This window comes from Pleuronectes platessa, chromosome 1 (assembly GCF_947347685.1).
Source record: "Pleuronectes platessa chromosome 1, fPlePla1.1, whole genome shotgun sequence".
Classification (NCBI taxonomy): Eukaryota; Metazoa; Chordata; class Actinopteri; order Pleuronectiformes; family Pleuronectidae; genus Pleuronectes; species Pleuronectes platessa.
This window is the reverse complement of record NC_070626.1, coordinates 30,964,572-30,987,936: the sequence shown is the minus strand read 5'-3', so window position 1 is coordinate 30,987,936 and position 23,365 is coordinate 30,964,572. Positions and strand designations below refer to the sequence as shown.

Below are 23,365 nucleotides of genomic sequence, written 5' to 3'. Positions count from 1 at the left end.
CACCAATAACCAGATTTTCTTATTTCTTATTGAATGAACCAGGAATCACGTTGGACACAAACATACCGGCCTGTTACTGCGACAGTCGTTCTTCCTGATCGTCATCCTCACCGTCACCCGCTGACACGACTTTCCATCTTCTTTGCCTGTTCACACCAAAAATCAGTCCGAACGAAATGAGCATGAAAAAATCAAGAAAACACACGTGATCTGACAAATGTAGCGACACAGCAAACAGCAGGAAAGAGAAGAAGCGTGACAGAGAGGAGAGAAGAAGAACGTTCAGGCCGTCGATCAGGCACAAGCTGAGAAGCTGCTTTAATGGACGGACGACGAGTTGGATGAAGGAGAAAGTTTGAAAGTTAAAAATAAAAACAACTCGGGAGGAAACTTCCCAGAGAAAATGAAATGTTGAGCAGCGTCATGCTTTTATCTCCCACAGTGAACTTCTTCAAACCAGTTGAAACCAGTGCTCCATCAACATTTTCACACCAACACACATCAACGCAGCGGCCATGTTGTTAAAGAGGAGGCTGTGAATCTGTCTGTCGGCTTCATCTGTCTGACTGTCGCAGTTTGGTTTGTTAGAAAGACCAAAATGTGGATTTTCAAACTTTTACATAGTTTAATTTGGCAGAAATATCACCGGTAATATTTCTGTTCTATGTAAATTCAGAATGTAGCATTGTGTATAATAACTCTTTATTCCCTGTTTCCTGGTTTCATCAGAAAACAGCACAAAACATATTTTAAATTATGATATTTTCTATAATCTGAAGTGATCAGCCTCTCTCTTCAATATGGCGGCAGCAGAGACTTTTTTCACCATCAGGGGATATGAGGTCTGTGTGAACATGTCTAAAGTATTTCTGGCATTTTGCAAAAACACAACAGATAAAATAACTACAGAGAACAAAGCTGCTATGTGAGGCACATCAGCTGTTTCCTGTTCTTCCTCTGACCGTTTTAAACACGTCTGTTCAACATCTGTGAGTAAGTGAGGTACATATATCAGGAATATGAGTCAAATAAGTAAATATTTGTGTCATAATTAATAATTCAACCATGTGTCGAATTTTCTCATTTTTCTTCAATGTAAACATGAAGCAGCGTCCTGGACTTGTTAAAAAGAAGAAACTGAAGATGTAAGAATATATTTTAAAAAGGGAATAAATTCAACATTAGAATCCTTTTGGTTACATTATGGAAATTGGTTAGTTACATGTACAAGTTACACGGCCCTAAATACTACATTACCCATCAGCCCCTGATGCTACTTATCGCTCACAGAGTTCTCTGGTGGTGGAACGAAACTCAAACACTGAAAAACTAACTTCAAATGTTTAAATGTGTAAAACATGAGTATTTTAAATATGGTTTAGTTCCAATTTATTTACATGACAGCGTTTACACGTAGAGCTGAAACAATTAACCAATAGTTTATTATATAATTGTAATGAACAAAAAGAACACTTCAAATTGTGCCGGACTAAAAGGTCTCACACACGTTAAATATTATTTGTCAGAACGTCGATACTGCAGCTTCACTCCAGTGACACAAGATGGCAGCGTTCGTACCTGAGATATTTTGGCTTCACTTTCCCACAGAAGGAGGAAGTGGAAACACGTAATCCATCTTTATTTACTGTCGATGTTTTAAATAAATGTTCAGTTTCACACTGATGGGGCTTTGTGCCTCACATAGTAGCTTCAGTTTTCCACACAGTGCCCCCTGGCGGCGGTAGTGCAGAAGCATGCAGATGTTCCACAGCTGCTACATATTCGAGGAGCAGACCTACACACACACCCCCTCCACCCCCTCCCACCTCAGCATCTACTGACACATGCAGACGTCTAAGCCCGACTACTGGGCCACTACCAACAGCACATTGTTGTCAATCAACAATGCACTGCCCAGACAGTGCTAATGGGGACAGAGTTTGACTGTCGTGTACATGTACGTGATCCACTGGGGAAGGGGCGGGGTTTCCTTTCTGTCCTCTCAAGTGTGATGTCATTTCTGTGGCCTGCTTGTTGGAGGCCCCGCCTCTTTTGAGGGCATCATATTGTGATGTCACTACTTCGTCTTTTTAATTTAAACACTCGTACGACACAAAAAGTCGTCCTGTGAGAGTAATGGGTTTTTGAAGCGAGGAGAATGAATCATACGACAAAACCTGTTGTAGTGATTTTAATTTGACCAGAAATAAGGCAACATCTGAGAGGACTGTTCTGGAGGAGGGTTGGAGTCCCACTTGGGGGGGGAGGGGGGGGATTCATCCTTGTTATTATCTTTGGAGGGAGTACATTGTTGAATTTCAACAATGGCACGGATTGGCCTTGTTGTTATGGTACCTCGTTCACAGTTTGTGTTAACTGTGGGAGTCAGGGGGCTAACGGGGAAAGGGAGCAGAGGGAGTCCAGTACCTGGTGGGATTGGTACATGTTGGTGAGCTGCAGCACACAAACCACAAACCCACTTGTATGTCATCAGAAGCCTTTCAGTGAGAGCTGCTTCACTCGTGTGGCACTGTGAAAAAGGTGCTTCTCTGATCTGAATACAGGTTTTGGACTGAAACGAACAAACTGAAGGGCAAACATGTCGGAAACATGTTGAGCGGCAGGTGAGGGCGCTCTTCAGTGTCAGCTGCAGCTACAGCTCTACACTAAACTACAACACTGCCGCTACGCTCAAGTCAGATACTCACATGTTCTGCAGCATCCGTCCATGTAACTTACGACTGTTCCACCGATCTGCGAGCAGACAAAAGGGAAAACTATGTTAAAAAGTCCCTGATGGAAAATATCATCTATTCTTAGGATGAGAAAAATTTATAAATCAATTAACTTTTTTCAGCAGTTAAAGTGCTTGTATATCGTCTATATCAGGTTTAAGCAAAACAATTACGAAACAGGAACAAACACCAAATATTGACAAATTAAATTAGATGTTTATTAGTTTGAAAACTAAGAAAATATTGATTTAAAAGTCATATTTTAGAATCAACTCAATAAAATGTGAGACTCTGGTGTAGGGACATGGTTTTTGTGAAACCACAGGCCTTCTCTCAGGCCTTCTTGGGTAGTCAAAAGCCTGAAACTTCTTAGTTTTCTTTGTTCAGGAGCAAGCCTCCCAAACTCAGTCTCCCAGGATGCCAAAGGTTCCATTGTTCTGGAAAAAGCCAGAGCACAGGGAACTCAGTCTACCAGGATTCCTCAACTTCACACAGAGGTGTGAAAAGCTTCCTATCGGTCACTCTGGGCCAAGGACCTGTGAGGTCACCGGGCAACTATAAGGACACTTCTCCCCCTCCTCCTCAGACACCTGTCTGAGAAAGGAAGGCTGCCAGCCTCTTTTCCTGCTTCGCCAAGGGGGAAGCCTGGCTGCTCCAGCTCACATCTTCTCTTCCCATCCAACGAGAGGAGTGCAAAGGTGCAGCTTCCAGCTCATCTCACCGAGGAAACCTCCTCGCACTTCAAGCTCTACCAAACTCCGAGCAGCGACTCGATGTCCTGCAGGAGAACTCCAAACGGCATCTTATCTGCACAGCTCAACAGAACCGCTAAGGCAGAAACCCAACGACCAGACAGAAGACTTCACAGAACTGCGAACTGAACTGCAACTTCCTTTTTTCTTCCTTTTCCCCACAACGGAGGGGTAACACAACTGGGCTTAATGATTATACTAGGCTAAGCAAGACTGTTTAATCGATTCTGTGTGATGATTATAAGTTTGATATGTGTTGGGATATTGTGGTTACAAGTTATTTGAAAGTTAATGTTAGTTAAGGCCGATATATGCTACTCCATTTTTCCGGACACGGACAGATAGAACTGCCCTCATCGTCGTGGAACGCCTTCTCCTGGTACCTCAGAGAGCTTTTCGAGCACCTCTGATTTTTCTAACTACACGTCGGCATGTCGGAGAGCCTAGGGATAGCCCTTGGCTGTGATTGGTCCCCTAACGACTTAATTTCCGCACAAAGTCATTTCTGCAGGACGTCATTTCCGGACCTTAATCGATTCTACGATTAATGTGACAAGTGTGTTAAGCCAGCGGAGTTGTCCGCCTGACGGTGGCTGGTTAGAGCCCTGACGGCATGTGTGTACGGTCACATACGGTTATAACGAACTTTCATAACGGCGCTAGCCTGCTAGCCACCATGCTAACTGCGGTGGTAACAGCGCAAAAACCCGCTGTCACGACTTTAATTCCACAGCTATCATGACACTGTTTGTCAAACACCGACAAGTTAGAAGCAAACACTTGGTAGTAGTTAGTACAGGGAGTCCCTGCTGACTGTGTGTGGAAGCTGGGGGGGAAGCTAGCTGCTGCTGTGTAGCTTGTGAATTTTGCCAACCTCTACACTGTCAAGAACTCCATATCCTTCAACTTAGCTAACTATCTAGATGGTAAATATGATTATAGTTATAAGAGTTCCAAATTTGTAGTTAGTACTTTTATGAGACTTAATCAATAAATTGGCTATCTTGTCCCTTCCTTTGAGGGGTGGTGCCCCGAGGTAACTTTAACTAATTGAAGTTATGATTTAATATTAATATTTTAAATGTTAATATTTTATATTTTAGTTTGATAACCAAATTTATTGAATGCCGAAAGGCACACCATTTTATGGTATCACTTTTAAAGCATTATTGCACAACACTGGTCAGGAGGAAAGCATGACTGTGAGTGTGTGTGTGTGTGTGTGTCTCTGTGTGTGCCTGTGTGTGTCTGACCTTCATACACTCGGTCTCATTGAAGGGGGGGCAGCTGAAGGAGTAGGAGATGAGTGTGGGTCCGGACAAAGTGTCTCTGCAGTCGAACTTCACACAGTTCCACACCCAGGATTTCCCCGGCTGAAAACACACACACATCATCAACAAGTTTCTGAAAACTTGACATCAAATATATAATCACCTTTAGTAACTACAAAATAAAGTTTTAAACTCCTTTGAAAAGTACCTCCTACCTTATAGAGCGCCACCGTCCCGTTCTCATGTTCATAGAGGCAAGAAATGTTCTTACAAGCACCACAACATGTCGACTGGTCTTTGGGAGGGACGTAGATCTGATTCTGAAACACGTGCAAACATTTCAGAGTGAAATAACAGAACCAGAAGAGGCTGCAGGGTCTCTGCAGAGGGGGGGGGGGGTCTCACCGGCTGGCAGTGGGTGGAGCAGTTGATGCTGGAGGTGCGGAGCAGGTGGAAGCCGCTCGCCGGGTCGAGGCTGCGGCTGCACTGCCGGCTGTGACACAGGCCGTCGTCCCCGTGCTCCACCAGAGTCTGGCCTGGCCGCAGCACCCCCCGCTCGCCGAACACACACACCGCCTCGCGCACTAACCACACACACAGGTAGAGGTCAGAGGTCATGGTGGACAGAGCGGCAGTAGATGCACTTTCTAATGGAAACTGGCAGAAATAACCTTTTTGTTGCTCATGTTGTTTCTACATCTTAAATCATTTCTCACCACACTTGTATCTTTTGCAGGAGCACTGGTTCTGTGGGTCGGACAGGAAGGCCCGGTCCAGCTGAGCGGCCTCTCCCTGCAGAGCACGAGGACAAAGAGCTTAGAACACAACATTCAAGCTTGTGACAGATTTTCTTTATTCAGGTTCAAACATGAAAATCAACAAAAAGGCAGAATTTACATGTTAAACTCAGAGTTCTATATATACATAGATACACTAAAATATGTGCGAAGAGACAAACTGAATTATAAAAGTCAGGACGTACCAGGCCACATTTTGGGGAAGCGATTTTCTCACAGGAACATTCTGGAAGCAGAAAACAAACAGGATCGACATCTCCTCACTTCAGCTTCATGTTTCAGATGTTTAGTCTACAAACAACTCAAGTTTCTGCATCATCATAAACTAAATCTGTGACCTGATATAAACCTAATTTCAATCTTTTCTATGAGAAAAAGGACCCGACTCTGAAGCTGATTTAAAAACCAAGATAAGGTGAACAAGCTATGACTTGCAGACGGAGGTTTGGGACCTGAATGCATCGTGAACTGTCACGTGACGTACCACATGTTTGGTTTGGGCAGCAGCGACTCGGACCGGACGTCGACAACACTGACATCCCAACAGCACAACTGAGCTGAAGACACCTGTAGGGCTCACACACTGCACACACACACACGACAAATCTATTCATGTACACCCACAATTATCTTTTCTATCTATAATTAAAGTTTATAAAATGTTGACATAAGAGTGGCTTGATGTTTGAAGAGAGATTCTGCAGAGGTTTTATTTCCTTCTGTTCAATCCAAACATCAATCAACAAAATTATAAACGTGTCAAAACTTCTGCATAAATCTGTATCTGAGAAAAACAAGAAATTACAGAGACACCGACTTTTTTTTCATATTTTCCTATATGAAACAAAAAAGAAGAATGAAAAGAACATACTTGTACAAGAATCACAACTTTGTGCAAGTACTGCACTTAAAGTAAATATACATGGTACCACTGAATCCTATATATTACCATGAGGGAGAAATAATAATGACATGGGAGGAAGAGGAGAGGGAACGTCACTATTGTGTTAATGTTAGAAGGTGTGTGTGTGTGTGTTTGTCTGTCTGTGTGTGTGTGTGTGGGTGTGTGTGTGTGTGTGTGTGTGCGTGCTCTGACCACACTGGTAGGCGGGGCAGCAGCGGTCGGTGACGTTCCCGTCGACCGTCAGCACCTCCCCGTCCCAACAGAGAGGAGGAGTCTCCGGACAGGAGGAGGAACACACTGCGGGAAACACACACTTTGAATGAACCTGCTGACGACTGGACATAAACACAGGAGCTGATGTGACGTGTGTGTGAACTGACTGCAGATGTGGGCCAGACAGCAGCTGCCGTCGGCTCTGGTGGCGATCAGAGTCTGGTCCTCTCTGCAGGTGGGAACCTCCGACTCACAGAGATCAGGGTCACACTCTGCAACACACAGAAACTAATTCATCCAACAGATCCACGTGTTGGGAAACACTCTTCTTCACTTTCTCACTGAGAGTTAAATGAGGAGATCGACACCAATGAGACGCTGCAGTGAAACAGTTCTAGTGTCTCAAGGTGAACTAGAATCACAGCCTCCACAAATGTTCTTTTATTCATGCTGTGATGACGGATGTAGAAATAAACATCACCTGCTCTAATGTAAAATGCATATTTTGGGATCTAGTCTGTCCTGCTCTCTCAGAATGCTGCAGTGAAGACCTTTCCAACGAGGCGACAAAACACATCACACCATCCTCCAGGTTAAACTAACTCTGAACTAAGTCTAACCTCTTAAGAGGCGGGTCAGATTCGCCTAAAACGCCTGCCTGAGGAATACCCAAAGTAAATTGAAAGCTGTTCTTGAACCATTTGGAGTACATGCATGGTCTTGGTTGCTTTTGAAAGTGCTACTGGCATTGAGTAGTAGCAGTTGAAGGTTTTTATTTTCGCCTGAATATTTGTTGGTAAACAGATGCCTGCAGATGACTCTAGCTGGGACTTAAGAGCTGGAAAACACAATGGGACCCTAGCATGAAGCCTTGACTAGCCCATGATCAAATTTGATAACAATACCACAGAAAATGAATATTTTACAGATTTTTTTCCTCATTTTGTTTAGGCGTTTTCCACAAAGGCCATTTGGAGACTCCAAAGGACCCTTTGTAACCATGGTAACCAACCAGGCTAAAAAGGCTACTTTTACACTAAAAATCATACTTTTACAAAACTGGTCATATGGTTTAAAATTTAGACAAATAAACGTCTTTCATGTTTATTGGGGACGAAACACGGACTGTGAAGCAGCACATCTGCATGTTGGAAATTTCATTGGCTAAACGATACGCCAGTCATCAGAGCAATCGGTTGCAATTGGCTCAGTCTTTACACGTCAGAAGAGGGGCAAGCACTGGCCGTCAACGAGGTATCTAGTTGGCTATTGTAGGCTGTGGACAGCCCATGCCAGCTCCGATTGGGTCAAGTTCAGATTGACAGCCCACTTAACCCAATAGGAGCTGCTAGCCACCATTTTGATAGCAAGAGAGCGGCTGTGTTTACATGCGAACAGGAGTTACAAGGGAAAATAAATCAAAGTTTACACGTAGCTGCTGGCTGCTCTGAGATTACGCAACAGCAGACTGTGGCTATTCTTTGATGTAATAGTGTGTTTTGGACTGATTATGTTACTGGATTGGATCGTCTGGACCTTTGGCAAAGTACCAAGACCGTTTTTGTTTGAATGTTATCGATCTGTGGATTAATATGATGATTCTTAGGTGACTGACGTCGACTTTGTTAATGGTTTACATCAGTCGAATCAGAAGAATATTAGCTTTCCAAAGATATGTTGCATCAGTAACTAGCTGTACGACGCAGTTCTGTTAATAACAATGTTTGACGCGTATCGTAAGATGACACACCCGATGGCCGCCTACTGGCCGATGCAGCACAACAGGCTAAACTATAAACAGAATGAAACTCTCAAAATAAAACACAACTCCTCTCTGTCACCAAGAAACACATCTGGTGCTGTCAACACAAAATCACATCATATACTTTTAGGACGTTACTTCTAGAAAGAAATATCATCTTATATTCAGGCTAAATAAAAAGTCGGAGAAAGAGAAACTCACCACAGACGTAGTGCGGACAGCAGGAGTCCTGCCTGTAGTACGAAACCAGCTTCTCCCCGTACTTACACTCAGGAGGGACCAGGTCACACAGGCTCTGGTTACAAACTGCAGAGCCAGAAATCACATCTTCAACATTGGATTTTCTAATTCTACACCAACTTCTTCAGTTTGAACATTTCAAACTTGCCGCCTCACCGCAGACTCTCTGTGGGCAGCAGCTGGTGTCGTGAGCCAGGCTGATGATCACCTCCCCTGCTCTGCGGCACACGGGCACAGCCACGTCGGAGCAGTCGTACTCCAAGGGGACGATGGAGTCGTTGTCGCAGCGGTACATGCAGCAGGCGTCCTTCGAGGCCTTCCACACCTCGCCGTGAGCATGGGGAGCGCCGGAGCTGTCGGTGCAGGCTGAGGACGCACAAATGACACCATGATTTCTAGTTCACTGGTCGTGAGACGACAACACTGAAGCAGACTGCAGGAACAAAGGTTATTATACAGGTCTCGTACATTTAAAACTGACTCAAATCAAGACTGAAGATAATTCATTCATTTTCAGATTTTCTTCACAACCTTGTGTCGTCATGACATAACTTTGTGATGTCCAATGTGAGTCTTACCGCATTTCTCAGGTGAGATGCAGAGGGCGGAGTAGGGCCGGTGGAGCAGCGTCCCCTCAGGACACACGCAGCCCTCGGTCAGGCCTGAACACTGGTCGGGGTCGGAGTCGAAGTCGTGGTTGGGGCAGGACTGAGACGTGCACGCCGGCAGACAGGCCTGATACCGCAGAGTGTCGGGACACGCAAAGGCTGCGGAGGAGAGACACGCAAACATGTCGGTGCAGCAATCACATCACAAGACACAAGGTGGTGCTGCTAGGATGAATCAATCACACTCCAGGTAAACAGGTCATAGGGTCCAGAACTTTGCTTCAATCTTTATTACACGACTTTGGCCGGATTGTGCGTGTTTTAAAATACAATAAACATGTGATTACAACGGGATTTTTCACATGTTACAGTAGGAGAATGTTGGGACATGGTATTTGTGAACTACGGTTTGGCCTACATGTGTAGTCATAGCCTTGACCACATGCTTTTCTTTGTTCTGGAGAAAACCAGAGCCATCAGAGCTCAGTCTCCCAGGGAGCCTCAACGTCACACAGAGGTATGAAAACCGACCGGCGACACAAGGGTCAATCACTATTGGTCACTCTGGGCCCCATGACCTATGAGGTCATCAAGCCAATATAAGGCCAGGTCTCCCTTTCTTCATTCTCTTTCTACGCCATCCTCGAGAGGAGAAGGCAGTCCAGCCTTTTTCCGATACTCTCTCCGAGAGGAGCTCAAAGGTGCAGCTTCCAGCTCACCTCGACAAGGAAACCTCCTCCAATCCAAGCTCTACCAACCTTCAAGCAGCGACGCGATGACCTGCCGGAGAACTTCCAACAGCAACTGAGAAACAGCTACACAATGGCAGGAGCCATAAAACCAGCCAGACGACTTCACAGAGCTTCGAACAGCACAGCAACCTTTTTTCAAAGGCACACCACTTTATGGAATCACTTTTAATGCAATCTTGCGCAACAAGAAGCACAAGTGTAAATAAAGACATCGATGACGGCTGAACTCTGTCACGTCGTCAGAGACGTCACTAGGATTCATGGCGTTGACTTGATTTTTATCCTGAATATCACAGTCACACACTTTCTTTTCAGTCCCATATATTTCTGGTTTATTCCTCTAGAGTCGCACCACTGAACTCAAACTGGGTTGAACTTTCGGATTTTCATTTTGTAAATGAAAAACCATGGTGACAGAGGGGGAGGTGAACCTGTGGTTTCTGCTGATCACGGCAAAAACAGTGATCACGGTGACATTAACGATGTTTGTGAGGCCTTTAAATCGTATCGATCATTTCTGAGGACATGCACGACCAGCGCCGTGAGGTCGACACGCAGTTCAAAGCAAGTAGATCTGCGGCCTTGGAGCCAACATTTTGTTCAAACTTTTAGTATATTCTAGTGTAGACATTTTAAATTTTAAAGAGTTTTAACAGGCTGCAACATTGTGGTCCAGTCGTTTTTCCTTCATTCACTCAGGAGCTCAAACAGCAGCTCTTCCGTTGTTTCACTGAAACTTACGACAGCGATCCGGACTCCTCCACTCGATGCAGATGTTAAATTTGTGACACAAGGCCACATATGCAGCCAGCGCCACACACTGGTTGTTGACGTACTCTGCATCTCGGACCCAGACCTCACAAAAAGTGCTGGGCGGGACCTAAAAACCAAGAAAGAATAAAAATGCTTTTTATCTAAACACATTGGTCATCATAATTGATCACAGTAAAATCAATCATTTATTTTTGCTTGTAATTCGTCAAACACTTGTTTTACCAACGACAGGTCAGAGTGGACAAAAGGGAAATGGTTGAAATAAAATGTCCATTTATTTAACGTATTTTATTATTTAATGATTGTTTTATATCATATATATGTAAAGAATTTGTTCTTTTTTCACCCTGTAAGAATATAGAACCTTCCCTGTGTTTCAGACAGAACTTGAGTTTAGTTTGTGATCAGGCTGAGAAACTATTGAGACCAGAAACCGGCCCGTAGATGGGTGAACACGTACGAAGGCGTGGCAAGAGGAGAAGTGGTGGTTCTGCAGCATGTCCATGCATACGGAGCAGTCGCTGGTCGAGCAGTTGAGCTCGCGGCGGCGGCTGTGGCTGATGTAGCTGGTTGTGTTGGGAACCTGCCAGCTGTCGATGAAAAGAGCCGGATCCTCGCTCACGCCCAACGTGGTGCCGTTGGCCAAAGTCAGGTCGTTGGTTGGGTCTCCGTCACAGAAACCTGAGGCGGGTGTCACACAAACACAACATTAAAATCTCTCATAAAGGATGTGACAATCACTGATTGTGACAAATGGCTGTTGTAGCTGTTGTAACTGAACAATCAGGGATTCTGCTGTGTACAACATGCGACCCAGACTGGTGTTTCAAAGAGAGCTGAAGCAATCAAATTTGTGCAGGAGCTCGATTTCTCTTACCACAGAGGCCCATGGTAGGAAGCTTGTTGCTGGAGCTGTCGATCACCATCATCCCGGTGCTGTGATACCACTGCAGCTTCAGACCGGCCGGGCTGCGGATCAGGTACATGTTTCCTGTGTCGTAGATCTCGAAGCCATACTTCTTGAAACGGGGTTTGGCGTATCGGGAATTGACGTAAAGCTGAAGGAGGCATAGAGCGGCTCAGAGGTTTAACCTGCTCGTGTGACAAGTAAGATACGAAAACAGTAAAAGTCAGGATAAGAAGGACGCGTCTCTTACCCTCCTCTGCAGCCGGTTGATGACGATGTGGTTGGACTTATGTGTGATGTTTAACGCCACCAGACAGAGGTTGGTGAAATTCCAGAGGAGCTTGAGAAAAGAGAAGGAAATCAGTGACTTATGTCTCCATCGCTTTGAGGGAACCAGGGAAGTCGACTTACCAGCGACTCAGAGTCCGCCGGACACTCCTGAACCAGGACGCTGACGGTCTCGTTGGGCAGCTGGGTCACAACGTATGAGGCAGCCTTGTAGATGGCAACACTGTTCCCATCAAACGTGATCACATTCAAGTCCGGAAACATCGAGCAGCGACCTGTAACATCAAGAAATTGAAGAAAAAAACAAAAGCAGGTAAAAGTGAATCTGCAACATCCATGAAATATCAGCTGGAAACACAGAGATGGAGTAGTTGGTTTTTCTCACATGGACAGTCCCACTGAGGGCAGCACTTGTCTCCATTGACCATGATGGCGAAGCCGAGCAGGCCACAGTTCGGGGGTTCGGAGGTAAAGGGACAGCTCTGAGATTTGTTGAACAGGACGAGCTGGTTGTTCACGCAGATGTACTTTGTGCATTCGTCAACGATCTCTGCGTACGGAGGCTGGATGGAAACAAAATCAAAAACTGAAAACCAGTTTCTGGCAAAATTGTATTGCACCGTCTGTATCTTTATATACGACCGATATCGTCAAGTGTCCATTTGCTCAAGAAGGTTAGTGTGTGATATTAATAAATGCATCTACTCTGTAAAATAGAGGAAGTAACTGGCTGCTGCTTTATAAAATATCTTGATTAAAGCTGCAGTTGTGGCTTTTATTATGGAATTTAGCTTTAAAAATGTTCCTTCCTTGATTTCTTTGCTTGTAAACAGGAACAAACACATACAAATATATAAAGTTAATCGTAGAACTTATATGTTAGAATTCTGTGCGACTGAAAGGTGGATGTGTAATAAGTGAACCCACGCTGCACATCCTCATTGGTGCAACAGCCTCAGCCGTTGAGCCCTCCGCCGTGTGTCTGGTCGTTGCAGGTGCAGGAGATGCTGTTGACCCTGGACTGGTCTGACCCACTTTGTCCGACTCAGTAGTTTGGACCCTGGTGGCTGTTAGGAGTGTCGTCGCAGCAGGAGAGGTTATCCCCGGCTCCTGGGTGGAGACGAGCTCGTCAGTTGGCGGAAGCCCTGGTTGGGATGTGGGTGGTGACGCTTCAGTCTCTTTGGTCATCTGAGTTTTCTCAGATGTGATTGGCTCGCTGCTGGTCATCGTGGAGACGGCAGTATATTCTGTGACCGTTGTTAGAGTAGGAGCCGGCGGTCGGGGGATGATGGTGGTCGGGCCGGTAACTGCTGCGGTCGTGTTGTCAAGCTTTGTCATGCTCACTGTGGTGAGAGACTCGGTCGATGTTGCAACGCTTGCAGACGGCACTGCTGACGTGGTTGTTGTGCCGGGGCTTGGTGCGACAGTCGGCGGCCCGAGAGTGGTCGATCTGACGGTCACTGTTGGGGGCCTTGTTGCTATGGTAACCCTTGCAGTGTGTGGCCTGACTGTTGACCGCTCGGTCACTGTGATCCTTGGGGTGACTCTTGCTGTCACAGGGACTCTTGGTGTTGTCCTGGGGGTCGTCGTCCGTGATATGATCGAAGCAGTTGTAGCGGGTGTAGCCCTTGCGGTGGACACCAAACGGGTGGTGACTTTGTCTGAAAATGTTGTCGTCCGTGGAGCTGCCGACGTAGTTGTCTGCAGCGGTGACCAAGATGGAGGCAGCCTGGTTGCTGCTGTTGTTGACACCTCCACTCTTCCCGTCACTGGATGCGTCGATTCTGTTAATGGCTGGAAGACAACAGGTCTCGGCTCGGTGGTGACATCACCTGGTGGCGCTGTTGTAGGAGCTGTTGCGAGGGGCGTCGCAGGTGCACCAGGTGCAGGTGATGGAGGTGTAAACAGTATCCTGGTTGTGGTAGTGGCTATTTCTTCAGTTGAGGTTGTAGTTTGGGCAGCGGAGGTTGTGACAGCCGCTGACGTAGCAATAGTGACCACCGGCTTTGTTGGCGTTACAGCAGGATAAGGTAGTTCTGTAGTTTTGGTGGAAGTGACCACATAGACAACAGGTTCAGAAGTGAACTCTGGTGTAATTGTCACTGTCGGGCTGAGGACTGAGGTGGAGGAGGTCTCCTGATGGGTGGGATGCCATTGCTCGGAGGTCCGCAGGCTAGTTCCAGGATGAACAAAGCTCTCTGTCGTTGGTGCAGTCGTGGTTTCGGTATGAGACACTAGCATTGCAGTTGGTTTTGTTGTGATATGAGGAACCGTGGACATGGTGGATGTTTCTGGAGCCTCTGACGATCTTGGAAAAGTGATGTGAGTGGGTCTCTCTGTGGTCGGGACAGCAGCGGACCAGGAGGTTCTCTCAGTGTAGACTGTGGAGGGGGACGCAGGAGAAGCTGTCATGTCTGTAACCTCTGGAGATGGAGGTGCAGGTGTTCTAGCTGCAGGTTTTTCAGAAACTGTAGCCTCAGGTACGTCAACTTTCGCTGTCGTCGTCCTCCAGGCTGCAGCAGCTGAGGTCGGAGAAGATGTTGCAGTTTTAGTCACTGCTACATGGAGTTGGGTTGTTGTTGGCGACTCAGGGGTTGATGTGGGAGAGGTTGTAAGATCTGGAGGGGGGGTAGACTCAATCTTAGTTGTGGTAAGACTCTGTGTTGTCGTTCCTGGTGTTAGATGTTGTGTTGTTTGACTGGTAGTAAACGGTGCCACTGGCTTTCCCGATTCTGTGGTCTCTGCTGAAGTTGCCGTGGGCAAAGACACAGTTTCTGTTTCGACAGGAGGAGACGTCGAGAGTGGTGATGTGGTTGTGAATGCTGCGCTTGGTGACCCAGGCGGGATCGGTGTGGTTGTTGTTGGAGGAAGTCTCTCCTCTGTTACCATCTTTGTGGGGGCGTATGTGGACGCTGTGGTGGCCACACTGGGAGCCATGGTTCTGCCTGTGACTGCAGATGTCTCTGAGATCGGAGCGGGACTGGAAGCTGTTACAGTCGGAGTAACAGCTGCTGAATGTGTTGTAGCCTCTGTGGTCTCTTTGGTTGAGTGTGTGACAACAGAGAAAGGGCGGCTGCTAGTGGTGGTGCTGGTTTGCCCCACGATGGAGGTCGTGGTTGGCGCTGCGGGTGCAGTCGGCTGCAGAGTCGCGGCAGTGGTGGTGACCAGTGGCTCAGGGGAGTCCGTGGCTTTGGTGGAGGAAGTGATCCAGAACAGAGCGGTGATGGCAAACGGAGCGATGCTTGTCCTGGACGTGCTGAGACTGGAGGGCTTGACGGTGGAGCTCAGTGCCTCGTGCGCCCATGTTGTTATACCTGTCACAGTGGTGGGAGGGGCCTCGGTCTCTCTGACAGTCAACGTCACAACCCCTGGCCTGACAGCAGGGGGTGCTGTTGGGGAAGCCAGAGGTCCTGCTGTTCTGGATGGTTCAGGAGTAGCGGTGACTGGTCGGGTTGGCTCATCAGGGGCGGGTGGGGCCATAGTGGAAAGGGTCTGTGTGTCGACAGCAGGAGAAACTGTGGTGACTTTAGTGGTTGGAGATTCATGTGGAGGAGCGGAGGACTCAGTGGGGACAGTGGTCTTCACGGTGAAGGTGGAGGCAGCAGAGGTCAGCTGAGCAGCGGGTGGTGTTACGGGCTGCACAACAACAGGGGCTTTAATACCTGAAACAAAACAATAGAGAAATATGTTACAGCAGCACTGAGGCTGTTGCAAAAAAGATTTCAGACAGGAACTCTGGAAAACGTCTACGTAATTCTGTTTACGTGGAGTTTGCCTTTCACTCATGAAGCAGGAGCAGCAAGATATTCTGCATCAACATGCTAGTTTCTGTATGAATTCAAATGAATAACTGAAATCAAGCAGAGGATACTCACAGTCTTCCACATAAACACAACGACGGGTGACCTCGTCCAGAACCATGTGGGGGGGGCAGACAGGAAGGCACCCCTCCACTCTACAGACAGCAACACAGGGTTATATATGAAATGAAAACTCAAACAAATCTCAAAGAGACTTGTTTTGATTTATTCAGGGTTCTCCGAACAAAATGATGCTCTGACCTGTGATGTTACTTCATTTTATTTATCTATATTTTTCTATTTTTATATGTCATTGTGTTAGGATATTGAGGTTTTGGGAGATTTTAGTGCAGTTGTTAATATTGTTGTAGTTAGGAGCTCAAAGGTCTCACTGTGGGATGGTGACGCAGGCTTCGGCCTCCGGGTCGCTGCAGGTCCTGAAGCAGGGGATGACGCAGGAGTCGTACCTCCACTGACACTGAGGACGAGGTGGAGATTCTGGGTTTGGGCCTGAAAAAGAACCGACATTTTACATTTTCATTTCAAGATTCAGTATGAAAACATAATATTCTTCATCTTAGTTTGTTCATGTTCTCTGTTCAACTTGCATCACATCAATACTTTTTCAATAATAAATCAAATCTTTTGCTTTTTGAGATTTTGTTAATTGCAAATTGATGAAAAGCCAAACTGAAAGACATCTAAGGAGACTTTTAAAAAATTCAGGATTATAATTTGAGAACAGGCTGACTTTTGGTGGAGTTATGATGCGTTCACTGCACATTGGTAATTTGAGTGCTGCCGACCTGTCAGTCTGAAGAGCGTGGCCTTGCGGTAAGTGTCGGCGTGTCTGTATTTCAGCAGGTGGACGCGAAGCAGCATGGTGTGCAGGAAGAAGCCGGGTTTGGCGTGGGACTCCAGCGAGTCGTAGCCGGGGACCCAGGTGTTCCTGTGGAGAACAAAGGTGGCCCAGTCCCAGAATGCCTCGCTCTCCTCCCACTTGGCCAGCCTCACCTGGCCGCTGGGGCTCGCATACAGGAAGTAGTTGGGTCTGTGGGCCGCCTCAAAGGAAACCCGTGATGTGTCTGCGTAGACGATAATGAAATGATTCAACAGAGCGCCATGAAGAAGGCGAGCGGACAAGAAACACAAGTGTATCTGCCTCATATTCACAGTCAAACAAACAGTTGTCTATTTACATAAAAAGCAACATTATACTTCCTGATGCTCCTCTACACAAAGTTTAACTCATGATGGAGGTCGATGGAAACAAGGTTGAAGCTGCAGGTTGTGAAAGTAAAACTGAAAAACGCTTTGACAACACTGTTGATTTATTTGAATTTCTATGTATTAATGGTATTATTCTTAAATGCTGTGAATTGATATCAGGAGCAAAGAAAGTAGGTGGAGCCTCACTGATTTATCGTTTGGCCAACATGAGTCTTTCACAGACATATCACCATCAGCATTTATGTTAAACTTTTACTTTACAGAATAAGCAATATAGAAAAAATTTGCATTATTGTTTTATATAATAAAGTGTGTGTTTATTTTCTTAATTAATACTCGATTCATATCTGTATCGAAGATTATTTACTTTCTAGAATTGGTATCAGCATCTACTCCAATATAAACTAATTATCACAGGAACAGTGACAGAAAAAGTCTCCTCCTCTTTTACACCAGAATTACCAGGTATATAAAAAATGTAATTTAGGAATTATAGAATTGGTTAGCCTAAAAAAATTAGATTAACTATTTCCCCACTGCCAGAAGAGGAGTTTTATTTTTCTGTACTGTTCACGGTGCGTCATGTTCAACATCACACAATGTTTTCTTCCATCACTGCCGATTGGAGCAGAAGACAATAAAAACCTGTGTCCACTGCAAAGTCATTTGACCCGGGAGTAATGAGGACTTTAACCCTGAATTATACATTTGTTTTTGTTCCTGAATTTGTCTGTGTCATCTTGTGTGAACCCTCAGAAAACAATGACATAATATGTGTGTGAAGGAATCAAGAATGTGTCTTGATTCCTCTTGCAGAGAGCAGCAGCAACGTGCAGCAAACAGAGCAGCTTGTTTCAGGGCGTCTCGGCTTTCTGACCGGTCTGTAGCTCAGGTTGCTACATTAGCATTCGGCAGCCTGATCTCTGAACCCGTCAGCCACTGGGAGTCCATCTATTCCATTCAGGTGTTTCCACTGGGGCGTTCAAATCATTCCAAACACTGTGGTAAGATGCAGTTATAAGATGGAAGTCTACATCTGGAATGTGGTTCAGCGTCTTTAAACTCATTGTTTTGAGCTCATCAACCGTTTCAAGTGACATCAGGCAGCTGTTTTTCTGATAAACAGCAGACGGACCCAGCTAGACACCAGCTCCTGAACACAGTCCAGCATTTAGCAGCTAATGACTTTGACATTTCCCCTCAGGAGGAGGTGGAGACCAAAAACAGAGCAAAAGGAAAATGAATCCATTCACCACATGTTGCCCCAAAGCCACTGAATGTAAAGGGTCTTTCATCAGGTACAACAAAATGTAAAAACAACATCAACAATGACAAAGAAGAAGATTTTAGAAAGAAATTAAGGAGGTGAATAGATAAATTAAAACAATGTGTTAAATATAATAATAGGAAGGCTGCAGCAGACCTGTCAACACACCATTACAGTCAACTGGTTTTTAAACAACTCCTTTAATCCTCGATATGATTTTAAGGTGGTAATAAGCTGAATTTGACTTAATGTGGCTGTCTAAGTTAAGATTACAGTTCATGACTTGACCAAGATTTCTGGGTTTGGATTTACTAACTTTACAGATTAGAGCTGAGCAGCTTCCCCCCGGGCTCCAGAAACAATAACCTCATTTTGAAGAAATTCCTTCACAAACAACCGTTGTTTTGCTCAGAGCTTGTTTACGATCATAGTTCCCTGGTGATGTCAAGTCCCTCAAACCGCTCCTGTAGATTCTTTAGTAAAATCTACTTTAAAATATTTTTAAGACAAGTGAGAGATTTTAACTCCGATGAATCAATGTGGATTAAAAATCAAGTGGATTTGAGGCATCTCATTTTCTCCCAGTCGTATTAAGAAAGTTCAAAAATACTGAAGAAATGATTCCACTTGATTCACTTTTCAAATAAACGTACAAAACATAATCACTGTGTTTCCTCCATGGGTCTGTTCTCTCAGTTTTAAAAACTATTGAGGTCGTTCTTTATAAAACTTAAAGATTCTTCTTGTTGAACTTTTTTTTAGTTTGTATGAAGCGACTTTCAGACAAGAAAAGAACAAAACTAATCCAATCTCTTGCAAAGTAAAAACACAGGAGAGGAGATGGACTCACCGTGGGGTCGGGCTCTGCTGAGGCCCGGTGTCATCATGAACTGTGATAGGCTGCTGGTGGTGCTGGTGGTGCTGGTGCTGCTGGTGGTGCTGAGGTTCCCCGACTGCAGGAACACGGAGCCGCCGGACCTGCTGGCTGCCAACAGCATCGCCCGATCCCTGAAGGGGACGAGCCTGAAGGGACCTTTACCCAAAACTACAGACAGGACGCCATGTCAGTGTTTTACAATATAACAAACCAACCAATTAATGCCACTCAACTTTGATTTATCTTTAATATACTTTTGTAACAAGAAGTAATGAATTGAACCCCATTTTCACAGCCATACAAACCAAGCATAAACTGTATAAGGGACATGAACTTTTTTACATTTTTGATCATGTTTTTAAACTTCCCAGCTTTATCTCATTACAATATTGTTAATAATAATTATTATTATATTGATATTTAATTATCTGGAGAAGCAGAACCAAAGGTTGGAGTAATGTGTGGATGGATTAGCCAATAAAAAATAAGGTGAGAAGGTTTGTGGTCTGGAAAAAACCTCCCACACTGATAAATACTGTGAAAAATTACTGAGCTGTGGGTTAAATAAATAAAAGTTTATACCTTTGTTGAAGAATTCACAATCGTAAGCTGCAGAGAGAAAAGAATCCGTTAATAACAATAACGTAAATATTAAAAAGAGTTTTATATTTTAGACAATTCTGTTTATCTTATTTAAATTACATATTTTAAATTAATGATGAATGATTTATTGATGTTTCACAGGTTGTCATGTTTACTGTTCATGATATCTCTTAAATATATATATAGATAGTGAGTTTATTCCTGCACTTTGACTTACGGCACAGTGACGGGGAGCGCCAGTCGACCGGCACCCCCTGGTGGCAGCAGCGTTGTGCGTACGCTGCCACGCTGCTGCAGAAACACTCACAGTCACCTCCTCGGCTGCAGGAGCACGTGTCCGCCAGACAGTTCATATAGAACCAGGTAACGTCCACCTGAACAACACTAAACACGCTTCAGCAATTTATCAAGTATATAAATGATGACTTTAATTTCAATATTCACAAACGACAAGGATTGATGGGAAGGAAGTCGAGGAAGAAAACAACTCTATTGAACGTCACACTCCACCTTAAATCTGTCACTTTATGTTTGATCTATCTATTCTATCAATCTGGAATATAATAAATCTAAAAGGTTATGGAGGAACAAACTAAAACACCCATGTTTAACAAAGGGAATTTGTTAAACTGAAAAAAAAAATGAATTATATGAGATTGACAGTTTCACAATAAGAGACTCCAGCACATATTTAGGTGTAAAGTAGTCGAGCGTCGTCAGTCAGGAGGTGATGAGCAGTGAGACCAGAGAGTTTCAGAGCAACAAGACAGAAGCAGCGGATCCAAACCTGCAGGAGCAGATTACTCACCACTGGGTGGCAGGCCTGGAAGACCTCGCCGAGCAGGACGGCACATCGCCGCTTGGCAAAGGGTTCTCTGAGAGGACTGAGGCTGCAGGGGTGTCTGATGTCGGGACTGTTCACACACTGAACGCACACACACACACACACACACACACACACACACACACACACACACAAATCATTTGTTTTTGTATGTCAAGTGTAAAGAAAAAAACTTTATTTTACCAAAGGGGAAAACAAAACATGTTGGCTCGTCCACATCGTCTTTGATTTTATCCAAACTCTTCTTCGTGGTTTGCAGTGAAAGTGACAGATTTCCTCCGGTAAACACTGGCATATTTTTGACGTGATTCTTGAGTTTGGCTTTATTCTGTTCGTCAATTACTGAGGAACTAAAAATCTGGTATTTTTCTCACATATTAAATATGAATAAATCCTTATTTTCAAGGTCAAATACCTTCTCAGTCCCAATTTAGTCACTTCAGGAGTTGTATTCCAGGTTGATGGTTAATGGAGGTTTGTTTTCAAATATTGATTAATTAGTTGTTTTTTGTCTTATGTCCAAAAAGTGTATTTTACAAACAAAGCATAGGAGCAAAGTGAGGTGTTGATCTCTTCTAGCAACTTTGTCTCCACGTTTCCCACAGATAAAGAAGATCATTTCATTTCCTTTTACTTCATGTTAACAAATCATGAGAACCTCGTCTGATGATGCTCCAGGTGAAACTCACCTCCGCTGCCGTCCAGCTGTTCCCAAACTCCTGTGGCGTAGGAGAGTCGATGTTGTCGGGCGTCCGCATCTCGTTCACCGTCTTCAGGTCAAAGTTTCCACACAGTCCGCTGAGCTTTCCCTGAACACATCATCATCATCATCATCATCATCATCATCATCATCATCATCATCATCATCATCATAATCATAATCATCATCTCTCTTCAGTCAAATATTTTCATCATATATTTTATCATCCTGTTTGTCTCAATGTTTCATGAATGTCTCTAAACAAACTCTCTGCCTGTAGTTTCTCTTCGATCGCCCGAACAACAAATCACTTCATTATTGGACTAAACAATCTCGTTCACTTACTTTGCTATTTCAACGATTTCAACCACATCTCACGGTCTTCATTTGGAGAAGAGAAGAACTAGAAGTGCTCTCCGTGTTTGAGCATCATGTGATGCGGTTGAAAGCTCTCAAAGAAACGTGTAAGAGGATTTTGAGTGTGATGCATGAACTGTAAAGCTCAATTTAGTTCGTTTTTTTCTTAAAATTTTTGATTTCCCTTTTTAATTTCTTTCCAAATGCTAATTTTGTTTAGTTTGTCTAAGATTTATCATGATGCCCTTTTATATTTATGTAAATCGCTTCCTTAGTTAGTTAATTATCGTTTTGAAACAAACAAATACAACATTTAAGTCAAAACACATATTAAAGGCTTTTATGTACAAAACTAACCCATCAGTAGAAAAAATAAACATCCATCCCTACATGTTGAAATGTGCTTTACAGATAAAATTGCTTGTCTTGACTATAACTGACCTTTGTTTACACTTTTTTTTTAAACAAAAACAGAATCAGTGGTTTTCACACCCCTGCTCACTCTGGAGACTCGACAGTCCCAGAGCCGGCGTCCTACCTGCCAGCGAGGTCCGACCTGGATGTGGACGGTTGTCTTTCGGTCCCAGAGGATGGTGACGTCCTCCTCGGGGAAGTGAATCACCGTGAAGTATCCCGCCGGCCAGATGAGCATCCTCTGCTTCCTGTCGATCACACTGGATGGATTCTACATGAGAGAGAGAGGTTCCAGTTCACATGTTGCTCTCATGATGACGGTAAATCTGCCCCGGTAAAACAGATCTGGACTCCACTCTTACCGGCTTCCCAGTGTCGTCGTCGAACGCCACGAAGGATCGTCCGATGCTGACGAGCAGCGACTTCCTGCAGATGACGCCGCTGTCGAAACAGTCGATGTTCTCGGCCGTGACGCTGAGCATCGCATCGGCGCTGCTCTGTGGAGGAAACACACCGAAAAGACACAGCAGAGGTGGTAAATCCATCAGTCACTTTAAGTCTGCGTTAATTAAGCTTTTTAAACGTTTTGTTTTAGTCATGTTGTGGCTGCACTGCCCGAAAATTCATCACATTTTGAGGCTTGTAAAATGATCAATTAGCGTTTATTCGTAAACAAACAACAGACATTTTATTTAGCTATCAGCCAGATTGACTTCTCTCTTTCACACTTTGTCTTCGGCTTCAGGTCAAATCAGAAATGTATCAAATTATAGTTTAACTCAAAACGATTTATCACAGCAAACACCTTATATATGAATTTAGGTGATTTAAAAAAAGGGTGACAATAACAATGTTATATAAAAGGGAGAAAAAATATCAGTAGTTTAGCCACTTATTGTTGTATTTAGGATTTTTCCACTTGCTTAAAAAGACTACAGCGCTGCAAAGTGGCACTTTTCCCTGTTAAGTCTTTTTTCTTAAAGAATCTTAAAGAATTCTGATCTATCAACTTCTTATTTACCACGGAACCTGGGTGAAAATCTGTCGCAGCTGTTTTAAGCGTCTGTTAAAGTGAAAAAAAAATTTATCCAATGACCCCGAATAAAACTATAAACCTTCAAATTGAATTCCAGTACTTTTCAACCTAGGCCCTATTTTTCATAAACGTGGGCGTGTAAAAATGACTGGCGCAAAAACAATAAGAATCGGTCGCCACAACACTCATGTAATCTTATGGGGCAACTACGACAGTCCATGAAATATCCACTAA

General features: G+C 44.4%; 1 protein-coding gene across 1 annotated transcript in view; it reads right to left on the bottom strand.

Moving 5' to 3' along the window:
- Nucleotides 1-23,365, bottom strand: part of otog (otogelin) — a 53,049-nt gene that overhangs the window by 1,600 nt on the left and 28,084 nt on the right. The window contains exons 27-56 of the mRNA XM_053425615.1: nucleotides 22,458-22,592; nucleotides 22,220-22,366; nucleotides 21,314-21,433; nucleotides 20,589-20,705; nucleotides 19,998-20,154; nucleotides 19,760-19,786; nucleotides 19,151-19,345; nucleotides 16,610-16,888; nucleotides 16,196-16,313; nucleotides 15,879-15,958; nucleotides 12,931-15,665; nucleotides 12,389-12,566; nucleotides 12,127-12,278; nucleotides 11,966-12,055; nucleotides 11,686-11,866; nucleotides 11,269-11,489; nucleotides 10,776-10,914; nucleotides 9,253-9,441; nucleotides 8,831-9,040; nucleotides 8,636-8,740; nucleotides 6,840-6,944; nucleotides 6,652-6,756; nucleotides 6,040-6,138; nucleotides 5,741-5,781; nucleotides 5,475-5,550; nucleotides 5,164-5,342; nucleotides 4,974-5,078; nucleotides 4,741-4,860; nucleotides 2,709-2,754; nucleotides 67-146 (exon numbers count right to left, since the gene is read on the bottom strand). Of these exons, the coding sequence (XP_053281590.1) occupies nucleotides 67-146; nucleotides 2,709-2,754; nucleotides 4,741-4,860; nucleotides 4,974-5,078; nucleotides 5,164-5,342; nucleotides 5,475-5,550; nucleotides 5,741-5,781; nucleotides 6,040-6,138; nucleotides 6,652-6,756; nucleotides 6,840-6,944; nucleotides 8,636-8,740; nucleotides 8,831-9,040; nucleotides 9,253-9,441; nucleotides 10,776-10,914; nucleotides 11,269-11,489; nucleotides 11,686-11,866; nucleotides 11,966-12,055; nucleotides 12,127-12,278; nucleotides 12,389-12,566; nucleotides 12,931-15,665; nucleotides 15,879-15,958; nucleotides 16,196-16,313; nucleotides 16,610-16,888; nucleotides 19,151-19,345; nucleotides 19,760-19,786; nucleotides 19,998-20,154; nucleotides 20,589-20,705; nucleotides 21,314-21,433; nucleotides 22,220-22,366; nucleotides 22,458-22,592 (6,531 nt within the window). The remainder of the gene's footprint in view (nucleotides 1-66; nucleotides 147-2,708; nucleotides 2,755-4,740; nucleotides 4,861-4,973; nucleotides 5,079-5,163; nucleotides 5,343-5,474; nucleotides 5,551-5,740; nucleotides 5,782-6,039; nucleotides 6,139-6,651; nucleotides 6,757-6,839; nucleotides 6,945-8,635; nucleotides 8,741-8,830; nucleotides 9,041-9,252; nucleotides 9,442-10,775; nucleotides 10,915-11,268; nucleotides 11,490-11,685; nucleotides 11,867-11,965; nucleotides 12,056-12,126; nucleotides 12,279-12,388; nucleotides 12,567-12,930; nucleotides 15,666-15,878; nucleotides 15,959-16,195; nucleotides 16,314-16,609; nucleotides 16,889-19,150; nucleotides 19,346-19,759; nucleotides 19,787-19,997; nucleotides 20,155-20,588; nucleotides 20,706-21,313; nucleotides 21,434-22,219; nucleotides 22,367-22,457; nucleotides 22,593-23,365) is intronic.